Source organism: Mauremys mutica, chromosome 12 (genome assembly GCF_020497125.1).
Source record: "Mauremys mutica isolate MM-2020 ecotype Southern chromosome 12, ASM2049712v1, whole genome shotgun sequence".
NCBI lineage: Eukaryota > Metazoa > Chordata > Testudines > Geoemydidae > Mauremys > Mauremys mutica.
The window spans coordinates 57,827,242-57,852,308 of NC_059083.1; the positions used below are offsets into that span (position 1 = coordinate 57,827,242).

The following is a 25,067-nucleotide window of genomic DNA, read 5'->3' on the forward strand; positions in this document are numbered from 1 at the left end:
CCACCAGGTGCAGTGAATGGCTTGTTCCAGCCCAGCCTTCCCATTTTGCAGATTGTGGCTGACCCCTGCGTAGGGTTGCTAGGGAAAGACTTCTTGCACACTCTTCCTTGTTTGGGCAAATACCCACACAATCTGCCCCTTTGTGGGTCATGAAATGTAGACAGTTAGTGATACTCCTGACTTTATGGCAAATGCTTCCCAGCAGTTCCACAGAGTGAATTTGCCCCGTAAACCAGGCATGAAACATTGTCATCAAGCCAATAAAATTGCATCTGGATGAGACGTTCAATAACATATCCCGTTGTTTTGGTCCTCCTGTTCACTAACGGCTCAGTTACTTTAGTGTGAATCCAGAGTTCCTCCATTGACTTCACTGAGCCTGATTCTCTGCTTACTTTCACAAGTTCTACCCTGTGTGACTCCATTAGCTGAGCGAGGCTGAGATTGGAGTTTGTGCCATTCTCACCTAAGGCAGTCACCCATCTCTCCGGGGGGAGGAGAGGGGCATGTCTGCAAAGCCTTCCTCTCTCTTCAGTCACAGTGTACCCCATAGGCTGTGCAAGGCTGGTCCTTGTCTTTGCAACCCTGACTGCTTTAGCTATTCCATTTGGAACTGATCACAGACTGACCTTTCACAGCATTGGCTTGTTCCCACCGTTGAGGCCACATGGGACACTCCTGCTGCACACTAGCTAAGATGCTTCAGCTTGGTGTGTTCTGTATTATTTGTTTGAGGCTTTCACTTTAATGATCTTTCAGTAAATGGTTACAGAACATTGTAGTGTTCAGCACCTCCAAGTGCTGTTGAGAACATTCATAACTCATTAGTATCCAGAAGGGATTGCTCAACACTTTTACCCACTGATTTTCTATTACTGTGAATATTAATCTGTCTCTCTGTCCTCTGTGGGTGGAAATCTAGAAATGGATCAGTTATAAAGAGGAGGCTAAATTCTTTGCAACAGAATTACACTAGCAGAAAATCTGGCAGAGGGATTTTAAATGACCCTTGTCCAAAATCCAGGACTGACAGTGTCCCACTCTTGGACCAGTTTCATGATTAAGGTCTGATATCTTGTGACTCCTTAAGGCTGCTGTATCTCACAGAGTAGCTTTCTAATATACTGTATAAAACAACCAGATCCAGCCCTGGTGACTTTTGGGATCTCAAACTTTAAAATCAGGTTTACAGAACAGCTCTTTTTGATATATTGTAGACTGCACACTTTGTGCATTACAGCAACCCCACCTCATTCCATACTCACCTCAGTGTATGGAATGAGGTTCCAGTCGATGTGCACCTTCAAGAACTCAGCTTACATACGTATGCTTAGTAGCAGCAGAACATGGGGACACCATTAGGAACAGACCCTTGTTGTTAGGACACATTGACTGTGCATGCACAAACCCTCTGCGAGCTGGACTATTGAAAGGCATCTGTGAGATGCAGCAACAATCTCTGTCAGATGTCTAGTTTCTATCCTTCCTTGTGACATGATAATGCTGTTAAGAAATGTGCACATTTGTATAATGGCAAAAGAGTATTTTATTGTCTTCATTCTCAAAAATGAATGAACCATTTGTGCCTAGTCTCTCCCCACATGGACCCCTTGGACAGAGGCCTGCAAAATGCCAGCCCAAAAGGTGAGAGTGTGGCAAAGCTGTAAGCAACAGGAAAAGGCCTTTGAGGTTTCTGCACAAGTGCCAGTGCCTCTGCTGTGCGTTTCTGTGCCGTGTGCAATGCAGGAATTCTTTAGAAAGCACTAGGTCCCCATTTCTAAAAGTGCATGTGCCCCATGTACTCACACCATTGGGGGCTTTCCAACTGCACAGACCTTTATGTTCAAGAACTCGAGTTTATGCACATGCAGTGGGACACTCTGCATGCTCATCTTGAGTGTGCCCCTTTGAAAATGTGGGCCAGTCATCTAACAGGAGATGTTAGAGGTGGCACAGAAATCTGACACTATCACCAGCTCTTGCAATTCTATCACAAGTCTGACAATATCTGGTGTTCTTTTTTAAAGCCCCAGGCTCTTGGATTTACATAAAAATTTCAATTTACATTAAAAATAAAAAAATAAAAATGTCTAGACTTCCTGGTTGCAGAGAAAAGCTTGAAAGTATGAACCCAACAGGCTCAAAACCCAGAATGCAAATCAAAAGAACTCAACATTTATTCTGTTTTAAAATCTCATGATTTATATGACAATCTCATGATTTGGGGCCCGACTCATGATTTTTGCATGCTTGAGGGTGGTAGTACTACACTGATTAGCCTTTTACTGCTAACACCGATTACAGACTCATGAAAGCAAGAGAATTAGAAAGATGGTGGGAGAGATAATCCAGGTGTTGAATGGAATACTACAGACATACGGTTACTGAAATGTCTTGTTACTGGAGAGCAGAGACCATACTGCTATCCTCTGTTTGGGTTTAAGAGCTGTTTGAACAGCACAGTCCTCAAGGAAGTCCATATTATAAAGCACAATAGCCAATAACAGAGAAAGAAAGAAGCAAGTAAGAAGTGTATTTGGTCTTGCAAATTTGCAGTCCTTTGCAATTATTCTAAAGGGGCAGTGAGGAGTGTGACAGACCCAGGCCAGTGGGGTACAGGAATCTGGTCGAGGGCAAATATACTGGTCACTGGATGAGTAGTTTTCTGTTCCCTGAGTGACCAGAGCAGGGGCTGCACTAGAGTAATCAGGAACCTGCTAGAACCAATTAAGGCAGCCAGGCTGATTAGAACACCTGCAGCCAATCAAGGAAGGCTAATCAGGGCACCTGGGTTTAAAAAGGAGCTCACTTCCGGGGGAGGAGCTGGGTGCAAGGAGCTGAGAGTGAGAGGGTGTGCTGCGCTGCGGGAGGACTAAGGAGTACAAGCGTTATCAGACACCAGGAGGAAGGTCCTGTGGTGAGGATAAAGAAGGTGTTTGGAGGAGGCCATGGAGAAGTAGCCCAGGGAGTTGTAGCTGTCATGTGGCTGTTACAGGAGGCACTATAGACAGCTGCAATCCACAGGGCCCTGGGCTGGAACCCGGAGTAGAGGACAGGCCCGGGTTCCCCCCCAAACCTCCCAACTCCTGATCAGACACAGGAGGAGTTGACCCAGACTGTGGGTTCCACCAGAGGGGAAGATCACTGAGGTGAGCAAATCTGCCAATAAGTGCAAGACCCACCAAGGTAGAGGAGGAACTTTGTCACAGGAGACAAATTGTATAGGGACAAATGCTTGACCTGGGTTACTGCTAGCATTATAGCTTCTGTACATGGAGGGCTGTTCTAGACTAGGATGAAATGTGTCAGTTAACAAGGCAGAAGGGAGGTCTGAGATTTAGCTGACTGGCTCCATTGTTGCCACTTGCTGGCTTCATGCAGCTGGGCAGTGCAGGTGCAGCAGGCAGACCAGTTTCATTCTTGCCCTTCCTGGCTCTCATATGCTAGCACAGTACTGTTGGGTTTGGCTTTGGCTTTCTGAAACATGGGGCTATAGCGAGTGCTGGGCTGGGCTGGATCCCACCAACTGAACTAGGGGCTGCAGAGCCTTGGTGAGAGAAATCTGCTTAGGAGGTAGGGGGATCTGAGCAGGGCACAGCACAAGTGCTCCACTCATCCAGGGGCAGGGGATGCACTGACTCAGCATGGCTGTCAGCTGGCCCCTGGCTAGACACCTGCTGGGGAGTTCTGGCTGTGCCTGGGGAAAGGGCTGGGTATGAATCCCACCAGGTAGCACAGTCCCTGCTGATTCATGGGCTGTGCCAGGGGGTGGGGAAACTAGGTCATTGTTTTTATTGACTCCTGCCTTTTTAAATAAAACAGCAAGCTGTTCAGCTTTGACTGCATGTCACTGCCCTGTGACGGGGAGACTCTGGCCACCACCAGGCCACAGACTGCTTGAGATGTGGAGAAAAATCATCAACACTATCACCCCCTCGCCTCTTTCCAGGGAAATTCATTCCAGCAGAAAATCCCAGACAGCTACCGGCAGCCTGTTCCCTGCCTCTGGGCCTGAACCTACCAGGTGATGAACACCTCAGGAGACCTGGCACTTTTCAGGTTCAAATGTGTTATCAGACTCCTGCTCTGACCATGAAGTGAACTGTTGGCCCAGACAGACCTGCGCTAACCTACAATGGAGATTTTGAACAGAACAGGAGGGTGACCTGCAATGTACAAGAGAGTGGGACTGAAACTCTACTAAGGATGATGGCTAGCAGGCCAGATCCTCAGCCACTGTAAATCGGGGCAGCTCCACTGACATCCATAGGAGGCCTCTGCATTATTACCCATATGATAGATATCCAAATATAGTGCTCACATGCCAGCTAGAGCAGCGTGGAGGTAGCGGGGTCCTCCCCAGAGCCCAACTCCCCAACCAGGGGTGAGAGTGAAACCCAGCCACGTGGAGGGTGCCAGAGAGCAGCTACCTATAAGCATCAGGAGGCTAATGCTACATCTGCAGGAAGTACTGGCGGCTGTGCTCTAGCTCTGTGATGCATGTGGCCCAGAGAGTGGCAGGTGAGGTACTCACGTGGCATGATGCCCTGGTCTGCCAGCTGCTCACGGGTTCTTCTCTGCTGAAGCCGTAACTGTAAAACTGTTAGAGAAAGAGTGTCAGGAAGAGATGCAAACTTTTTCCTGAAGCAAGTAACTTTCTGCGAGCGGCCCCGGAGAGCTTTCAGCAACACGCCCAACACCTTTCTGTCACTGAGGATGAAAGACAGTCTTGCCCTTAACACAAGGAGGAGAGAGGAATTCCCATAAGGGGAGGGGTGTTCCTGAAAAATAGTAAGGGAGGCCCTGCAAAGCAGGTGCTGAGGCATCGCTGTGATCCTGTTTTATTCAATATCTGTAGGGCAGCGTTCCTGAACTGGGGGGCAGAAGGATCAGCAGGTGAGAGAGGACACAGACAGAGCCTCTTAACTGTTCTCCAGAGTCTCAAATTTCATTTAAAAAGAGCACCACAGCTTGACAGAACCTTCCAAATGGGCAACAAAGGTAAAAGATGCTCAAGGCTGCAGAGAACCTGAAACACTCTGAGCTGCCCCATTCAGTAAGATGGGTTGGCTCATTATACAGGACTTTGTAATGTCACCATTGCTGGCTATTTCACTGCCCATCACAGCATGTCTGAAAGGGTCTGTCCTCGTGCTTCCCATAGCGCAGGGCATGCTGGAGGCGTGTCAAGGACTGGCCGGGGGACACAAAGGCAGCATCCATTAAGAAGGGGAGACTTTTAAGCACCCATGGAGGCCTTGCATGGGGTGTGATTGGTTTCATTTTCCAAAGGTGGCTCAGTGTTCAATAGTTTGGGACATGCTGCTCCAGGGAAACCAAAAAACCCAGGATGAAACCAAAGTGCACAGCAATTCCTGGAGCGATGTGAGAGCTTTCAGCCACACCGAACCTCCCCAGGAAACGTGGGACCTAAATAACATGGGTTCTTTCTGGCTGCTGTGCTGCTGCTGGGATATGTGAGAGCCCCATATTGCTACTGGGGGCAGGAGCAGATGGAGAGGAGGATTATGAGGGGGCTAGGTTTTGTTGGCATGGAGGGTGCAGACAGCCCTCTGGCCTGCCTAGAAGTCATTATTTTGGCACCTGTGTCAGTGCCCTCATGATGGGCACCATATGGTGGCCATGAAGCAGCACAGGATTGCTATACGTTGGGCATGTGGCGACTGAGAACTGTGGAGGTTTGAGTCCTTGACCCCGTGTGAGTGAGCAGGGGTGGGAGTCAGCAGGGTGGAGGACTTTGGTCTCACCTGCTGTACACATGGGAGATGGAGCCTGTCCTTCAGTTCATGTTGTCTAACACAAGGCCAGTAGCATCAAAACATCTATTATGTGTTACTGAAACCTGGGTGGAAGCTGCTGCTGAGCCAGTCTTGGTCCAGTTGATGCCAGCCAAGTGCTCAGCCCAACATGGGCCAAAGGGGACAGCCGAGCTGTAGCTGTGCTCTGTCAACCAACCTAAAATGCAGGTCTCCAACCCCAAGCCTAGATCTAACACAGTGTGTCCATCTGGCTGGGAGGGAGCTGGGGCTGGTCCTAGGGCATCACCTGCCCTGCTGCCCAGCACGGGCCATTCTGGGGTGGCTGGAATTTCTTGTTGCAGTGGCATTGGAGCTGTGTAGGCTGATGGCGCTTGGCTATTTCAGTGTTCACAGAGATGACCTTTTGCCTGAATCACCTCAAGATTTCATGGCACTGGAATGGCCCCAGGACTATCCCAGGGGATTGCAAGCTCAACTCACACAGCTGGTCATACTTGCGATCTGGGGTTTGGCCTTAGATTGATGGTGGAAGCACCTCAGAAACCCTGAAGCTCCATGTGGCACTGTGCTGCTGCTAACCCCTCCCTTAGAGGTGAATGCAACCCTTGCCACACTCACCCTCATGGGGCTTTAGCTGCATGATTTCTTTTTCCATGATGTTTTGCCCTGGGTGCCATGTGGCTCTGTTTGCAGGGGGGGCTCTAGATAACGCAGTTAGGAGAGGTTAACTCCGTACATGTAAGAAGTGACTAATTAGATAAAATGTCAATCGCTAGTATCAATTCTTCTTGGAACAAAAGCTCTGGCAGATGGGAACCAGCCACTGAACACCGCAGACCTTGGCTTCTCTGTGACAATGAAAGCAGATGTGCCAACTCCCTGTTGATAGTTACAATATGCTGAGAGAGGCTCCTCCAGACTCCTTATAGTAGATCCTATGTTATAGTATACTGTGTCTGTGTGGCACTGCATGGTAGAGTGTGTATTCTCTTACTACTGCAGTCACACTGGCTATAGTAATAGATTTGACATCCTCTCTTTTGATTATTTATCATGCAGTTTTTCAAAGAAATGTAATTAAAAGGAAACAGTGTGGATTGCTCTCCTTTCTATTTCATTGCATTGAGGCCAGAATACTGATTCTTCAACATTTTTCTCCATTAGGAGAAATTCAGTAGCTAGAGCAGTGCTTAATTTGTAATGAAAGAGGCTAGGGCTCAAGCTAAATTTTTTTTTTTTACGTTCATCACTGATGCAGCAAGCCCAGAGGTGCTGGGCTATGAACTGCCAAGCCAAGGGGTGCGGGTGCTCAGCCCTGGCAAGCCCTGACACAAATTAAGCACCGAGTTAGAGATTTTAGCAGGGATACGTGTGTTTCCATGGACATAATATAATGGCATACTCATCTCTTGACTAGAGATGAGCCCATAGACAAGGCCTTGTGAAAATCACAATTTCATGAACTGCATGGAAATTGTGAAATTAGCCCAATACCACAATTTTTCCAGGTTTCAGAGCAGTAGCCAATACTTTTACAAAAGCAAAACAAAATGAGGAGACCAGGGTCATGTGATCTTGTTGCATTCCTTCTGTCTGCCATTTTAAGTTGTGTCTGTGGGGAAGAAAGAGGCACAGTAGCAAGCTCTGCTGCTGCCATTCAGACCATGAGCAGCTGTGGCCTCAGCGGGGAGGTGGAAGCAGGCATCCGTGTGTGCAGGTCTCCTGCTCAGTGCAGCTTGTCACATGTGGCAGCATCATGTTAGAGGATTAGTTTGGGGGGACTCAGAGACTAGTTTTATGCAAAGGATTGTAGCAGTGACCTTTCCCCAACTGCATTCTGTGCATATTCTGTGACATTTGATACGTTACCTGGGATACTGCTGTGAATTTTCTAAAAAAAAAAATCCACTATTTTCATAGGACTCTAGCCAGAACAGAACCCCCAGCCTGAGCACCCCAAGACTTTAGCAGACTCAAAGTAATGATCGATAAGGTCCCCTGGGCAGAACATCTAAGGAAAATAGGAGTTCAGGAGAGCTGGCAGTTGTTCAAGGAGACAATATTAAAGACACAACTACAAACTATCCTGATGAGCAGGAAAGAAGAGGCCAATATGGCTCCTTCAGGAGGTCTTTAATGGTCAGATTATCAGAAAGGAATCCTACAGAAAATGGAAACACGGATAATTGCTAAGAAGGAGTACAAAAGAATAGTACAAGTGTGTAGGGACAAAGCAGAAAGGCTAATAATAGAATCATAGAATATCAGGGTTGGAAGGGACCTCAGGAGGTCATCTAGTCCAGCCCCCTGCTCAAAGTAGTATCAATCCCCAACTAAATCATCCCAGCCAGGGCTTTGTCAAGCCTGACCTTAAAAACCTCTAAGGAAGGAGATTCCACCACCTTCCTAGGTAACTTGTTTCAGTGCTAAGATACACAATGATTTACATCTAGCCAGAGACATAAGGGCAATAAGAAGAGGTTCTTTAAATATAATAGGAGCAAGAGAAAGGAAAATGTAGGTCCTCTACTTAGCAAGAAGGAAAGCTAACAACTGATATCAAGAAGGCTGAGGTGTTTAATGCCCGTTTTGCTTCGGTTTTCACTAAAAAGGTTAATGGGGACCAGATACCAACAAACCTAATATTAACAACAAGGGGGAAGGAACACAAGCCAAAACAGGGAAAGAACAGGTTAAAGAATATTTATATAAGCTGAAGGTATTCAAGTTGGCTGGGCCTGATGAAACTCACCCTAGGCTACTTAAGGAAGTATCTGAAGCAATCATCTTTGAGAACTCATGGAGGATGGGTGAAGTCCCAGAGGACTGGAGAAGGCCAAACATAGGACCGATCTTTAAAAAGGGCAAGAAAGAGGACATGGAGAATTATAGACCAGTCAACCTAACTTCAATACCTGGAAAGATCCTGGAACAAATGATTCAACAATCAATCTGTAAGCACCTAGAGGATAATAGGGTGATAAGTAAAAGCCAGCATGTTTTTTTCAAGAACAAATTATGCCAGACCAACCTAATTTCCTTGTTTGACAGTTTAATGGCCTAGTGGATGGGGTGGGGAATGGGGAGGAGCAGTAGATGGGATATCTTGATTTTAGTAAGGCTTTAGGAACAGTCCCACATGACATTCTCATAAGAAAACTAGGGAAATGTGGTCTAGATGAAATTACTATAAGGTGGGTGCACAACTAATTGAAAGACTACACAAAAAGTATTTATCAATGGTTCGCTGTCAAACTGGGAGGGCATATCTAGCAGGGGTCAGTTCTGGGTCTGGTACTATTCAGTATAAAAACATAAGAACATATGAATGGCTATACTGGATCAGACCAATGATCCACCTAGACCAGTATCCTGTCTTCCAACAGTGGCCAGGATCAGGTGCTTCAGAGGGAATGAAGAGAAAGCAATTATTGAATAATCCATTCTTTGTCATCCAGTCCCAGCATCTGGCAGTCGGAGGCTAAGGGACATCCAGAGCATGGGGTTGCATCCCTGATCATTTTGGCTAATGGCCATTGATGGACCTGTCCTCCATGAATTTCTCTAATTTGTTTTGAACCCAGTTATACTTTTGGCCTTCACAACATCCCCTGGCAACAAGTTCTACAGGTTGACTGTGCATTTTGTGAAGAAGTACTGCCTTTTCTTTGTTTTAAACCTGCTGCCTGTTAGTTTCATTGGATGACCCCTGGTTCTCATGTTATGGAAAGGGATAAATAACATTTATTCACTTTCTCCACACTATTCATGATTTTATAAACTGCAATTATATCCCCCTGTAGCGGGCCGGTGTGGCTCCCCTCCTCCCCTCAGAGGGTTGAGCCCCGGACACAGGAAGGGGCGGGGCTACAGCACGGTGAGCCCGCCCCTCAGAGGGTCAGGCGGCGACCCGGAAGAATAAAAGCCGGGCTTCCCAGCTCAGTCAGGTCTCAGCCACCGGAGAGAGCAGACCTGCCTGAGGGAGCTCCTACCGAAGGAACCACAGTAGCCCCGAGCGACTGCCTGAACTGGACGGAGAGCACCCTACCTCGCTCCTGGGAAGACCAGCCGGAGCTCCCCCGCGCCACCTACGACGAGGAGCCCGGGGGAGCGCCCCAGCTGTCGTGCTGTTACCCTGAGGAGCCCCCGGTTTGGCCGGACTTTCCTACGAGCCTACCAGACCTACCTCCCAGCCCGGGCGGGGACGAGCCCATGCAGTGGGACTTCCCGGGGCCAGACGCCGTGGACCAGGTAGGGCAAGAGGGGGATAGTGGAAGTGGCCCGGGGGCAGCTGACCTCAGTCAGGCTGCTGACCAGACTGAACCCATGTCAGTGTGTTGCGGTCAGGATCCCCACTGACCGTCAGCGGTGACGACCGCTGCCTAGGGCCCCGGGCCGGGACACAGTGGAGTGGGTGGGCCTGTGTCCCCCCTGCCACCCCACTCACGGGTGGCAGCCGTCCCCCTCTACCTACTGGCTCAGCCTGCCACAAGAGGCCTGAGCCCTTATACTGTTTGCTTCTGGCTCAGCCTGCCACAAGAGGCCTGAGCCCCTGTACTGTTTGCTACTGGCTCAGCCTGCCACAAGAGGCCTGAGCCCTTGTACTGTTTGCTACTGGCTCGGCCTGCTACAAGAGGCCTGAGCCCCTGTACTGTTTGCTACTGGCAGCCTGCCACAAGAGGCCTGCCTTTATACTGTTTGTCGCCCAGCCCCTGATCCAGAGGGCCTGGGCCTTTGCCAGACGGTTAGTACTGCTTATAGCTCAGCCTGACAGCAAAAGGACTGAGCCCCAACTGACTCTGTCTTCATTTACCTCGCCTTAAAGGGACAGGACAGAGCACCCCTGTGAGACCAGCGGGCCGGTGTGGCTCCCCTCCTCCCCTCAGAGGGTTGAGCCCCGGACCCGCCTGTTACACCCCCCCAGTCATCCCTTTTCTAAGCTGAACAGTCCCAGTCTTTTTAATCTCTTTTCACATGGAAGCTCTTTCGTACCCCTAATGATTCCGCCCCATACCTTTTCTAATTCTAATATATCTTTTTGATATGGGGTGACCAGAACTGCACACAGTATTCAAGGTGCAGGTGTACCATAAATTTATATAGTGGTTTTAGGATATTTACTGTCTTATTATCTACCTCTTTCCTAATGGTTCCTAACATTCTCTTGGTTTTTTTTTTGACTGCTGCTGAATATTGATCAGATGTTTTCAGAAAACTGTCCACAGTAACTCCAAGATCTTTCTTGATTGGTAACAGCTAATTTAAATCCCTTCCTTTTGTATGTATCATTAGGATTGCATTTTCCAATGTGCATTATTCTGCCTTTTCAACTCTGAATTTCATCTGCCATTTTTTTTGCCCAGTCATCCAGTTCTGTGAGATCCCTTTGTAGCTCTTCACAATCTGCTTTGGACTTAAGTATCTTGAGTACTTTAGTATTATCTAAAAACTTTGCCACCTCACTGTTTACCCCCTTTTCCAGATAATTTATGAATATGATGAACAGCACAGGTCCCCCAGTACAGATCCTTAGGGGACTCCACTACTTCTCTCCATTCTGAAAACTGGCCATTTATTCCTACCTTTTGTTTCCTATCTTTCAACCAGTAACTGCTCCATGAGACGATCTTCTGTGACACTCTGTATCTCGGGGGAACCCTGAACCCCCATGTTCATCCTTATAATATGATTGTGTGGTATCCAGTGCAAAGTTTGTCATGTCTTCGGAAGGCTCATAATGCACTGCGCATTGTTGTTATAGTAATTTGTAATTTCATGTATATAGTTATGAGGCTGAAAATGTGTCCTCATGGCTTCAAAGAAGCCCTGGCAAAACTCTCCAGGAACAGAGGAGCAGTTCACATCTCATGAGGGCACGTATGGGACAAACCCAGCCCAGCCTCACAGGAACAAAGGAGACTGGCATAGGCAGCAAGAAAGGATCTGTTGGACTCTTGAGTGAGTTACACCCCTTCCCTTGGCCAGTTTGGGACTACGATGAGGTAATGCTCACTTGACTCGGTGGGGGGGGGGGGAAGAAAGAACATGATAAAAAGGAGAGATGTTTGCTATGCTCTCTCTTTCTTCTACCTCCATCTACGGACACCACTGCCAAGCGATTGAAGCACTGATCAAAGGGGAGAGGCTGGCTGAAGGGAAACCAGCCAGCCTGTGGTGAGAAGCATCTAAGTTTGTAAGGGCACTGAAAGTGTTAAGATCAGATTAGAATGCATTTTGCTTTTATTTCATTTGACCAAATCTGACTTGTTGTGCTTTGACTTATAATCACTTAAAATCTATCTTTATAGTTAACAAATCTGTTTGTTTATTCTACCTAAAGCAGTGCGTTTGGTTTGAAGCATGTCAGAGACACCCTTGGGATAACAAGCCTGGTACATATCAATTTCTTTGTTAAATTGATGAACTCATATAAGCTTGCAGTGTCCAGTGGGCATAACTGGACACTGCAAGTCAAAGGTTCCTAGGGTTATGTCTGGGACCGGAGATATTGGCTAGTGTCATTCGGTTGCACAATCCAAGGAGCAGCTTACATGCTAGAGGCTGTGCGGGAACAACCCAGGAATGGGGGTTCTCACAGCAGAGCAGGGTAAGGCTGGCTCCCAGAGTCGAGGATTGGAGTGACCTAGCAGATCACCGGTCCAGATAACACCAGAGGGGAATGTCACACCTTCCTCTTATCCCATGACTTCTTACTTTGCTTAAGAATCTTTGGTGAGGGACCTTGTCAAAGGCTTTCTGAAAGTCCAAGTACACTATATCTGTGTACTTGGACTGTATCACCCATGTCCACATGCTTGCTGACCTCCTCAAAGAAGTCTAAGAGATTGAGGCATGATTTCCCTCTACAAAAACCATGTTGACTCATCCCAACAAATCGTTCTATCTATGTGTCTGATAATTCTGTTCCTTACTACAGTTTCAACCAATTTGCCTGTTACTGAAGTTATGCTTACTGGCCTGTAACTGCCAGGATCGCCTCTGGAGCCCTTTAAAAAAATTGGCATTGCATTAGCTATCCCCACTCATCTGGTACAGAGTCTGATAGGTTACATACCACAGCTAGTCGTAGTATAATTTTATATATGAGTTCCTTCAGAACTCTTGGGTGAATACCATCTAGTCCTGGCTTAATTTATTGATTTGTTCCAAAACCTCCTCTATTGATACTTCAATCTGGGACAGTTCCTCAGATTTGTCACCTAAAAACAATGGTTCAGTTGTGGGAATTCCCCTCATGAGCTCTGTAGTGAAAACCAATGCCTCAACATCTGTCCATCCAGATATGCAGCCTATATTTCAGGTTCAGAGGGGAGGCTAGATTACTGTGCTTTTGAAGCAAAGCAGCCATCCCAGGATCCTTTGAATATGTCCCGTAGTTGCTCAGTGGCTCATGCACATCTGATTTCATGTGGAAGCAGAAATTGGTAGTGGAAAGTCAAGAGCACTTTTGTTCTGACATGTTAGTGAAAATTGACTGTGTCTCTTTAAGACCAGTGGGTTTGAATTGGTAGTGGCTAATAATTTGAAAACCAACAAACAGAGTAGTGCCTGTGTCTATGCAAATTGAGCTGCTTGGAAAGGACACTTAATCAGCAAGTAGATTCTTTTAAACAAAAAAGCTCAGATTTCAACCCTCCAGGAAAGGGAGGTGGCGTAAGAATTGTTCTTGAAGGTGAGAAAGACAAATTAACCCTAGGAAGGCAAAATTCCCCTACATTATTACCTCACCAAACCCTGAAATACCAACCCCCCGCAAGATACAACTGAGCTAAAAGCCTATGCTAAGGAAAACACTGAAGTGAAGGAGAATCTAATGACTAACTAGATACAAAAGTTCAAAAAGGGTATTGAACAAAGTGTCCTCAGAGACAAACTGTCAAAGCAAAAGGTGTGGTATGACAAAGATACTTGTAAATGCCCACTTGTGATAGATTTGGTGTTAATGTCAATGATAAAAATTGGGAGAAATTTGATGTTGATGTTAAATTATGTAAAAAATTTACAATGTATATAACCTTTGGGAAAAGCCGTTGGTGGTAAGCCCACATCTTGAATACTGCATGCGGATGTGGTCGCCCCATCTCAAAAAAGACATATTGGAATTAGAAAAGGTTCAGAAAAGGGCAACAAAATTATTAGGCGTATGGAACAGCTTCTATATGAGGAGAGATTAATAAGATTGGGACTTTTCAGCTTGGAAAAGAGATGACTAAGGGGGGTTATGATAGAGGTCTATAAAATCATGACTGGTGTGGAGAAAGTAAATAAGGAAGTGTTATTTACTCCTTCTCATAACACAAAACCTAGGGGTCACCAAATGATATTAAGAGGCAGCAGGTTTAAAAGAAAAAAAGCGGGTATTTCTTCACACAACGCACAGTCAACCTGTGGAACTCTTTGCCAGAGGATGTTAGGAAGGCCAAGACTATAAAAGGGTTAAAAAAATAACTAGATAAATTCATGGAGATTAGGTTTATCAATGGCTATTAGGCAGGATGGGCAGGGATGGTGTCCCTAGGCTCTGTTTGCCAGAAGCTGGGAATGGGTGACAGGGGATGGATCACTTGATGACTTCCCGCTCTGTTCATTCCCTCTGGGGCACCTGGCATTGGTCACTGACAGAAGAAAGGATACTGGGCTAGATAGACCTTTGGTCTGACCCAGTATGGCCATTCTTATGTTCTTATGAATGGTACGTGAGAACACACTCTGTGTTAAAAACCCTTATGATTATGCTGTTTCACTGAATAAGAATACCCTACTTGTTAAAAAGCCTTATGGTAGTGATAATTTGCAGCTGATACCTGTAAGCAATCTTAGAACTTATCACAGCAGAAAAGCCTTTACAAACTTGAACTGCTGTATGAAAAGGGAAACTGAGGCACATAAGAACATAAGAAAGGCCGTACCGGGTCAGACCAAAGGTCCATCTAGCCCAGTATCTGTCTACCGACAGTGGCCAATGCCAGGTGCCCCTGAGGGAGTGAACCTAAAAGGCAACGATCAAGTGATCTCTCTCCTGCCATCCATCTCCATCCTCTGACGAACAGAGGCTAGGGACACCATTCTTACCCATCCTGGCTAATAGCCATTTATGGACTTAGCCACCATGAATTTATCCAGTCCCCTTTTAAACATTGTTATAGTCCTAGCCTTCACAACCTCCTCAGGTAAGGAGTTCCACAAGTTGACTGTGCGCTGCGTGAAGAAGAACTTCCTTTTATTTGTTTTAAACCTGCTGCCTATTAATTTCATTTGGTGACCCCTAGTTCTTGTATTATGGGAATAAGTAAATAACTTTTCCTTATCCACTTTCTCAACATCACTCATGATTTTATATACCTCTATCATGTCCCCCCTTAGTCTTCAGTTTGGAAAAGAGAAGAGTCCTAGCCTCTTTAATCTTTCCTCATATGGGACCCTCTCTAAACCCCTAATCATTTTAGTTGCTCTTTTCTGAACCTTTTCTAGTGCTAGAATATCTTTTTTGAGGTGAGGAGACCACATCTGTACACAGTATTCGAGATGTGGGCGTACCATGGATTTATATAAGGGCAATAATATATTCTCAGTCTTATTCTCTATCCCCTTTTTAATGATTCCTAACATCCTGTTTGCTTTTTTGACCGCCTCTGCACACTGCGTGGACATCTTCAGAGAACTATCCACGATAACTCCAAGATCTTTTTCCTGACTCGTTGTAGCTAAATTAGCCCCCATCATGTTGTATGTATAGCTGGGGTTATTTTTTCCAATGTGCATTACTTTACATTTATCCACATTAAATTTCATTTGCCATTTTGTTGCCCAATCACTTAGTTTTGTGAGATCTTTTTGAAGTTCTTCACAATCTGCTTTGGTCTTAACTATCTTGAGTAGTTTAGTATCATCTGCAAACTTTGCCACCTCACTGTTTACCCCTTTCTCCAGCTCATTTATGAATAAATTGAATAGGATTGGTCCTAGGACTGACCCTTGGGGAACACCACTAGTTACCCCTCTCCATTCTGAGAATTTACCATTAATTCCTACCCTTTGTTCCCTGTCCATTTAGCCATCTCATTGCTTTCATGGCTAAATGCCAAGACACCTACACTATGGAGAACACTAATATCTACATTGAGTTGATGTTAAATGGGTTACAAACATTTGCCAGACCTTGTATGGATAACTTTCATGAACTCCTGCCAAGGTCACATGAAAAATTTAGTGACTGTATTACAAAAGCTGAAGAAATCCTTTTAATTGAATAGCCAAATACTGCAATAGGTTTGTAAAGGTATGCAGTAACATTGTTACTCCCGTGATGAACCTTACAAAGAGAGAGCTTGTTTTAGTCAGACAGGATTATGATGAGCCATTTCTGTTACACACTAATACTTCTAATATTGGATTGGAAGCTGTAATGATGCATTGCCAAGAATGGAAATTTTCTAGGATGTATCCAGCAGTGTCTTGGATACCCCTTTCTGCATCAATTTTGTGTTGGGGGTGTGATGCTGTGTATAAGAAAGGTGATCATTTATAGCACTATTACCATAAATCTTGTACAAAGTGTGTCATATAAGGTATCAATAGAAAAAATTCTGAATGGCTAGATATGATTATCCTGTTTATATGTTTGTATCATCTTTGTATCTGAAGTTCTGAATATTGGCTATGCATTTGTATTTCAAACATGTGTTGTATCCCTCAGTGACACCCCCAGATAGATTTACATCAGGGCTAGCCAGCTATGTATTGATGGCCTATTAAGGACACTCCAATCACACAGTGGGCCACTGAAGAATCTCATCCCATCCAGTAGGCCTTTGCTGGGGATGCCGCAGATAGCAAGGAGCCAGTGACCACCACCCGTGATTCAGCAAACCATGTAGGGGCATCTGATGTGGACATGTGACCTTGGACTCCATCTTTGTCAGTAACTTTCCATACACAGGGGCTATGGGCTTTGTTTGGGACAGTAACTTTCCATGCACATGGCAGAGGATATAAAAGACACGTGAGTCGGGTGACCATACATCCCACTTTGACTGGAACATTCCCTGTTTTAAGCCCTGTCCTGGCTGTCCAACTTTTTTGGCAAAAGTGGGCATTTGTCCCATTTGCTCTTGTTGCGCAGTGTCCCGTTTCCCCTTTGGAAAATATGGTCACCCTACAACTGAGACATCTCCATTTTGCCTCATTCCTGCTCCAATTCTCTGGACTGTGGATTTACAACTAACAGGAGTATTTTGAACTATGGCCTGAGGACCTGTGTTCCCTCTAATCTGCGTGGTCAGGCTGCCGCCCAGGAGGGATTCAAGTGCCATGCACTTGACTAGCAGAACCGCACACATCCGGCAGCGTGTGTTCAGGTGCCCCTCGTGCCGCTGCTTTGCAGCCACATTGCTCCTGCAGCTGCTCCTGGGACTCTCCTGCTGGGTGTGCAGAGCAGGTGGGAGATGGTGCTGATGTCAGGGTGTCCCCCTCCCCTTGCCTCTGTCCCCATCTCCAAAGAGCAGGGGAGGGGGGACAGGGATTCTGAACGAGCCTTCCAGATGGTGAGTGAGTGCCTTAAAGGGACAGCGCACGGCGTCCCTCAGAAACTTCCCCAGCAGCTAGCTAGCTCGCGCTCTCTCTCTCTCACACACACACACACACACACACACACACACACACACACACACACACACACACACACAGTCTCTGCGTCTCTCCTCCACACATACAGTCACTCACGCTCACCTCCCAATACATAATTGTATTATTGTTGTTACTTCTTGGTACTTCCTGTAATTTTATTCTTTCAAAGTGTGTTATTTTAATTTCTGGACTGTTCTATGCCTTTCATAATTTTTATTTCTCTCTTACACTTAAATTTAATTCTTTGAGTAGTGAGTTCTAAAATGCCTAATCTGTCCTGGCTGGAGTAATTATCCCTATGGTAACTTTTTAGAAGCATACGTTATATCTAGGTTTTTTGTTTCTATTGGTGGCGCACACCCGCACATTACTTTGGTGCACATAACAAAATTTATTCTGCACATGGATGGAAAAAATTAGAGGGAACATTGCTGAGGACCTTCCAAGCTTTTGGAAGTTACAAGAGAGACTTATGTAAACTAGCAGTCTAGTCCATCACTGTTATGATTGTGGTCTATGAACACTGAAAATCACTTGTATGTATATGATTCTTTAACCATTCAATAACTCTTCTTTTCTTTTCTTTGTTAGTTTACGAAGGATTGGCTGACAGCATGATATTTGGGTAAGATCTGAGATACATATTGACCTGAGGGTAAGTGTCTGATCCTTTAGGATTAGTGGAACATCACATATGGGTAAATTGGGTTTTCCATAACCTCTCACTATATTAAACCTGTTTTTCTGTATGGGAGCCAAGGGCTGGAATGTGTTTGGCTTCTGGTTAAACCGCGTGGTGCTGCAGAAGCCCCTTTGATTCTGGTATGGTGAATCTAATTATAGAATAAACCACCAGTTTTGGGGAATTGTCTGCCCTGATTCTTGAAATCTACCCTAAGCGTGGCATTTTCAATGTGGTCTATCCCCAGAACTTGGTCACACCCCCATGTCCCACAGGATATTACATTTAATTATATTATGGTCACTATTACTGAGTTATTCACTTCTTGGACCAGATGCTGTGCTCCATTTAGGACTAAATCAAGAATTGCCTCATCTCCTGTGGGTTGCATGACTAGTTGTTCCAAGGAGAGGTGATTAATGGTGACTAGCAACTTTATTTCTGCATCTCATCCTAAGGTGACAAATACCAAGTTACTATGGGGATAGTTGAAATCCTCCATTAATATTGAGTTTTCTATTTTTGTAACCTCTTTAATACCCGGAGCATTGCACAGTAACTATCATCATCATCGTAGTCAGGTGATGGATAATATATTCCTGCTACTATCCTCTTACTAGTCAGTCATGGAATTTCTATCCATAGAGATTCTATGGTACAGTTTGAGTCATTTAAGGTTTTTCTATATTTGACTGTATGCTTTCTTTCAGACTCCCTCACCATCATGGCTTAGTCTATCATTCTTATTTATGTATTTTATATCCCAGTATTACCATGTCCTGTTGATTATCATTGTTCTATCAAGTTTCTGTGATGCCTATTATATCAATATCATAATTTAATACCAGGCACTCAAGTTCACACTTCTTAGTATTTAGCCTTCTAGTATTTGTACACAAGCACTTATAAAATTTGTCAACTTTTCATTGTCTGCCTTCATGTGATATACTTAAACGGGACTCCTTCTCATTTGACTGTTTATCTTCAGTACTGTTTTTCTACCAGTACTTTATCAATATTTTCATTAATGAGTTGGATAAGGCACGGAAAGTCTGCTTATAAAATTTGCAGATGACACCAAACGCGGAGAGGGGTTTGCAAGCACTTTGGAGGACAGGATTTAAATTCATAATGATCTTGAACTCAGACCAACTCTCCAATTTTCCAACAACATGAAATTCAATAAAGAGAAGTGAAAAATACTTCACTTAGGAAGGACAAATCAAATGCACACCTACAAAATGGGGAATAACTGGCAAGGCGATAGTACTGCTGAAAAGGACCTGAGGGTAATTGTGGATCACAAATTGAATATGACCCAACAATGTGATGCAGTTGTCACAAAGGCTAAGATCATTCTGGGGTGTATTAACAGGAGTGTTGTGTGTAAGACATGGGAGGCAATTGTCCTGCTCTACTTGGCACTGGTGAGGCCTCAGCTGGAGTACTGTGTCCAGTTCTGGGTGCCACACTTTAGGGAAGATGTGGACAAATTAGAGGGAGTCCAGAGGAGAGCAACAAACATGATAAAAGGTTTACAAAGCCTGGCTTATGAAAGGTTAAAAAAACCTGAGCATGTTTAATTTTGAGAAAAGAAGACTGAAGGGGGATCAGATAAGTCTTCAAATATGTTAAGGGCTATTACAAAGAGGAAGGTGGCCAACTGTTCTCCATGTCCACTGAAGTCAGGAGAAGAAGAAATGGACTTAGTCTGCAGCAAGGGGGATTTAGGTTAGATATTAGGAAACCCTTTCTAACTATGAGGGTAGTTAAGCTCTGAAATAAGCTTCCAGAGGAAGTTGTGGAATCCCCAAGTGATGAAGTGGGAATTTTCTGTAATATGTTTATGAAGTGTGTGTGTGCTTCAATTTCCCCTACACTGTGCATGGTTACTCAGTGTGGAGAAAAAGGCTAAAAGACAGGACAGGCTAAGAGACATAGGTTGGAATGTCACCTGGCTTTCTGACCCTGAATGGGTCATTAGAAATGACTGGCCAACACCAACTCCATATTCATGGAGAATCCAAGAAGACGATGACAAAACCAGTCTAGGATATTGACACCTAGCAACCAGCAACCCAGAGGGAGGTGGATTTCCCCACCTCTCAGCAGAGAAGTGGGGCAACCACCTGCCCCTCCCCAGCTCTAGAACAAAGGACTGGAGAGGTGTGAGGTGGGGAGTTTTAGAGTTGGAGGCTGGAAGATGTTGAGGCTCTCACTCAGAGGCGCCGACTTTCTAATTTCCTCAGGGGTGCTCGACCCCTGCTTTGCCCCAGGCCCTGACTCCACTCCATCCCTTTCTCCAAGGCTCCACCCCCACCCCGCCTCTTCCCACCCTGCCTTTTTCTGCCGCTGCTCCTCCCCTTCTCCCCCCAGCGCCTCCTGCATGCCACTGAACAGCTGATCATCAGCAGGCAGGAGGTGCTGGGAAGGAGGTGGAGGAGCTGATCAGCTCCACTATTTTTTTCCACGGGTGCTCCAGGCCCATGCCTAGGCTCTCACCTGGGAACTGACCAAGGAGATCAGACTGAGAGAGTGACAGAGCCTGATCATGGGGTTCACTACAGCTGGGCTGGACTCTGGGCTAACCATAATGGATGTGGGCTATGCTTTAACCTTCATTTCTCTGTGCTAACCTAAGGACTTCCAGTGCTGTGTTCCAGCTGACTAATAAACCCAACTCTTCTGAGTGTCACTGCAAATACTTGGTGAGGTGCATTAATCCCTGAAGCATGTACAAGTCTTTATCAGGGAATCCATCTCAGTTGGACTCACTGACCAGAGTTTACGGTGTGAAGCATGAGAACTGGAGCCGCTCCAGTTTGCTCTAGGAGGTGGTGAAGCCTTGGCCTTCCCTGATGGAAGAGTGAGACCCCTGGGGAGTCTGGTGCACTGAAGAGGTTTCTCCAAGAGACTGTTTCAAACCTGGGGTCACAGCACCAGTCCTGTGGACGCAACACCCCATCATTGGAGGTTTTTAAGAACAGGTTGGACAAACACCTGTCAGGGGTGGTCTAGATTTACTTTGTCCTGCCCCTGCACAGGGGACTGGACTTTGACTTCTCAAGGTCCCATCCAGCCCTATATTTGTATGATTCATTGACTCAGGGTGTGTGTAGGGGTGGAGAGGTCCAGACCAGCTCAGCTCTCCTCTTCATTAACCTTCAGCTTCTGTCAACAATTTGTAGTATCCAGAATGAAACTTCCCCGAAGTCTGAAATGGAGCCGAATAATAACAGTGCTTCCAAAGGAGCCTCCATAGCATGATGCTACTTGAAATGTCATTGCTTTGTACTTTTCCATGTTCTGAATACAAACAGTGTCTTACGTTCAAAAGTAAATATTTAGTGAAAACCCCACATGGGAGGATGGTTTCCTGCCAAATTCTAGCACTTCTTAGAAAACCAAAGTTAGATTTTTTTTCTGAGTAATAATGCAGCCTCAGCACATGGGCCAGTCTACATGCACAGTGTTTTCCTTACACAATCAAATGTGAAATTAATGACTAGTTCTATGCAAAAAGGAGCAAAGTATTCCCCGTACAAGTTTTCTTACCCAGAAAACACCATAATTCCAGGCAATGTCACAGACACACAGTCTATCTAGGTATTTATTTGGACCCGTCACCAAAGCATGTGAGCTCTTGTAATCGTACATTAGGTTTTAACCTCCCATCCCCCTGGGAAGGGGAGAAGTACTACCCCAGTTTGACGGATGAGTAACTAGGTAGGGGAAGTCACTTGTCCAAGAGCACAGAGCAACTCTTCAGCTGACCCAGATCACTGAAGGTCTAGTCTAGTCGAACCAACCTGATAGCTTTCTTTGACAGGGTAACAAGCCTTGCGGATAGTGGGGAAGCAGTAGTCGTGGTATATCTTTACTTTAGTAAAGCTTTTGATACTGTCTCGCGTCACCTTCTCATAACAAACTAGGGAAATGCAACCTAGATGGAGGTACTATAAGGTGAGTGCAAAACTGGTTGCAAAACTGTTCCCAGAGAGTAGTTATCAGTGGTTCATACTATCAGTGATCAATCATGCTGGAAGGGGATAACGAGTGGGGTCCCACAGGGATCAGTTCTGGATCTGGTTCTGTTCAATATCTTCATCAATGATTTAGATAATTACATAGAGAGTACACTTATAAAATTTGCAGATGATACCAAGTTGGGAGGGGTTGCAAATGCTTTTAGATGATAGGATTAAAATTCAAAATGATCTGGACAAACTGGAGAAATGATCTGAAGTAAATAGGATGAAATTCATTAAGGACAAATGCAAAGTACTCCAATTAGGAAGGAAGAATCAATTGCTCGCATACGAAATGGGAAATGACTGCCTAGGAAGGAGTACTGTGGAAAGGGATCTGGGGGTCATAGTGGATCATAATCTAAATATGAGTCAACATTGTAACACTGTTGCATAAAAAGCAAACATCATTTTAGGTATTAGCAGGAGTGTTGTAAGCAAGACATGAGAAATAATTCTTCTGCTCTACTCTACAGTGACTAGGCCTCAGCTGGAGTATTGTGTCCAGTTCTGGGCACCTTATTTCAGGAAAGATGTGCACAAATTGGAGAAAGTCCAGAGAAGAGCAACAAAAATGATTAAAGGTCTTGGAAGCATGACCTATGAGGGAACATTGAAAAAATTGAGTTTGTTTAGTCTGGAAAAGAGAAGACTGAGAGGGGACATAACAGTTTTCAAGTACAGAAAAGATTGTTTACAAGGAGGAGGGAGAAATTGTTCTTCTTAACCTCTGAGAATAGGACAAGAAGCAATGGGCTTAAATTGCAGCAAGGGAGGTTTAGGTTGGACATCAGGAAAAACTTCCTAACTGTCAGGGTGGTTAAGCACTGGAATAAATTGCCTAGAGAGGTTGTGGAATCTGCATCATTGGAGAATTTTAAGAGCAGGTTGGACAAACTCCTGTCAGGGATGGTCTAGATAATACTTAGTCCTGCCATGAGTGCAAGAAACTGGACTAGATGATCTCTCAAGGTCCCTTCCAGTCCTATGACTCAGCAAGGTATGCAAGGGCATGTGACCAGGCCACATGACTCTGGACTCCATCTTGGAATGTTAGTATTTTCCCACAAACTGGTCTGGGAACTAAGTTTAAAACAAAGGGTTCCCACCATATGCTAATACTATGTAAGGCAGGGAGTGACATCTATTGTTCTTCACTCCCCACACAAGAGGACTCCTGGAAATACCTGAGGAACAAAGACTGAACTGGGGGAAGTGCTGGACCCAGGCTAAAGTGATTTCTAGCCTGTGTATGAAGACCTGGGGATCCTAAGCTACAGAGCAAGTGCAGCTTGTATCTAGAGAATCTGCAGCCTGCTTGTATCATCAATCAGGGTGAGACTGTTAATTCAAATCCTAGCCTTCTAATACGTTAAACTTGGTTTGTGTTTTTATTTACTACATAATCTGCGTTGATCTGTTTGCTATCACTTATAATCACTTAAAATCTATCTTTTTTAGTTAATAAGCGTACTTTGTTTTAATCTAAACCAGTAAGTTTGGAATGAAGTGCTAAGGAATCTCAGCTTAAGGGGTAGGGGTTGCATTTTCTCTCCACATTGATGGGGAGGCAACTGGATAATAAATTCATAGTGGTCGGGGTTTTGACCAGGGCAGGACAGTACAGCTCTGGGGTCCTAGGCTGGGAAGCTGGCCGTTATTTTGACTGTAGCCTCTCTATTGTTGGTTCATACAATGGTTGGTCAAAGAGCCTGCATGTAACTACAGCTGGGTGAGTCCCTACCTGTGTGAATCCTGGTGGAAGTGTAGGACCTGGAGCGGGTCTGCAGCTTGTCACAGCAGTATAGTGTGAGGCACAGGGCTTAGTGGTACGCCAGTTCCAGGAGACACCCCAGGGGGAACCATCACACTGGGGATTTAAAAAGCCAGCTCCTAAGTGACCAGAGGAGTTAGCAAACAGGGGATTTTTGCAAGGGAGTTTAGAGTGGGAGAGTGAAAGCCAGATACATCCAACATTCTCTACACTTAGGCCAATAATGCCACCCCCCAAAATAAAACCTGCAAGAATAAAATTAATGCAGGCAGAAGTCCAGCAGTGCAGGGGGGCTATCCAGTTCACTGCACTGAATGCAGCATGTAAAACTACCTGCCTTGTTGGCAGGTAGCATATGGGTGCATTCGGTGCAAGCAGCTCATGGCCCTCATAGACTGAGTATGAGCTCTGGAAACCATCGTGGCTGAACTTGAGGAGCTAAGTGAAACGTAGAGGTACAAAGATGGGACTTTCCAGGACAGAGTAGAGTGGTCCCACCCCCAGTGTGACAGCCTCTGTGCTGTTGAGGAGATCATCAAACTAGAGCGCAGGAAAATGATCCCATAGTTGGGACCCTCCTTCCAGATACTGTCATGGTATCCTCTTGCACTGGGAGGGGACACTGTTATTAGGAAGAGATAGGTACAAGTAATGGGGGATTTGATTATTAGAAATATATCTTGCGGGGTTTGTGATGACCCGGAGAACTGCATGGCTAATTGACTGCCAGGTGTGAAGGTTGAGGATCTCTCGAGATATCTAGACAGACTCATGTAGTGCTGGGGAGAAGCCAGTGGTCATGGTGCATACGGGTACCAATGACATACGGAAAGGTAGAAGAGAGGTCTTGGAGATCAAATTTAGGCTGCTAGGTAAGAGATTTAAAATATAGGACCTCCATGATAACATTCTCTGAAATGTTTCTAGTTCCATGTGCAGGGCCAGTTAGACAGGCAGAACAGCAAGGTCTTGATGTGTGGATGAGACGATAGTGCAGGGAGGAAGGTTTTAGGCTTAATTGGGGAACCTTTTGGGAAAGGAGGAGTCTATACAAGAAGGATGGGCTCCACCTAAACCAAAATGGAACCAGATTGCTGGCATGTAAAATTAAAAAGGTTGTAGAGGAGTTTTTAAATTAAGGACTGGGGGAAATCCAC

General features: G+C 45.3%; 1 protein-coding gene across 14 annotated transcripts in view; it reads right to left on the reverse strand.

The window, feature by feature from the left end:
* The window catches only part of MYOCD (myocardin), a 477,029-nt gene that overhangs the window by 51,388 nt on the left and 400,574 nt on the right, over positions 1-25,067 (reverse strand). For 13 of the 14 annotated variants that reach the window (XM_044983071.1, XM_044983078.1, XM_044983073.1 and 10 more), the window contains one exon: positions 4,535-4,600. The exons of the other annotated variant lie outside the window; for it this stretch is intronic. In XM_044983071.1, the coding sequence (XP_044839006.1) occupies positions 4,535-4,541 (7 nt within the window). In that variant the 5' untranslated portion in view covers positions 4,542-4,600. Of the gene's footprint in view, positions 1-4,534; positions 4,601-25,067 lie in introns of those variants that run through there. 14 annotated transcript variants of the gene reach the window in all.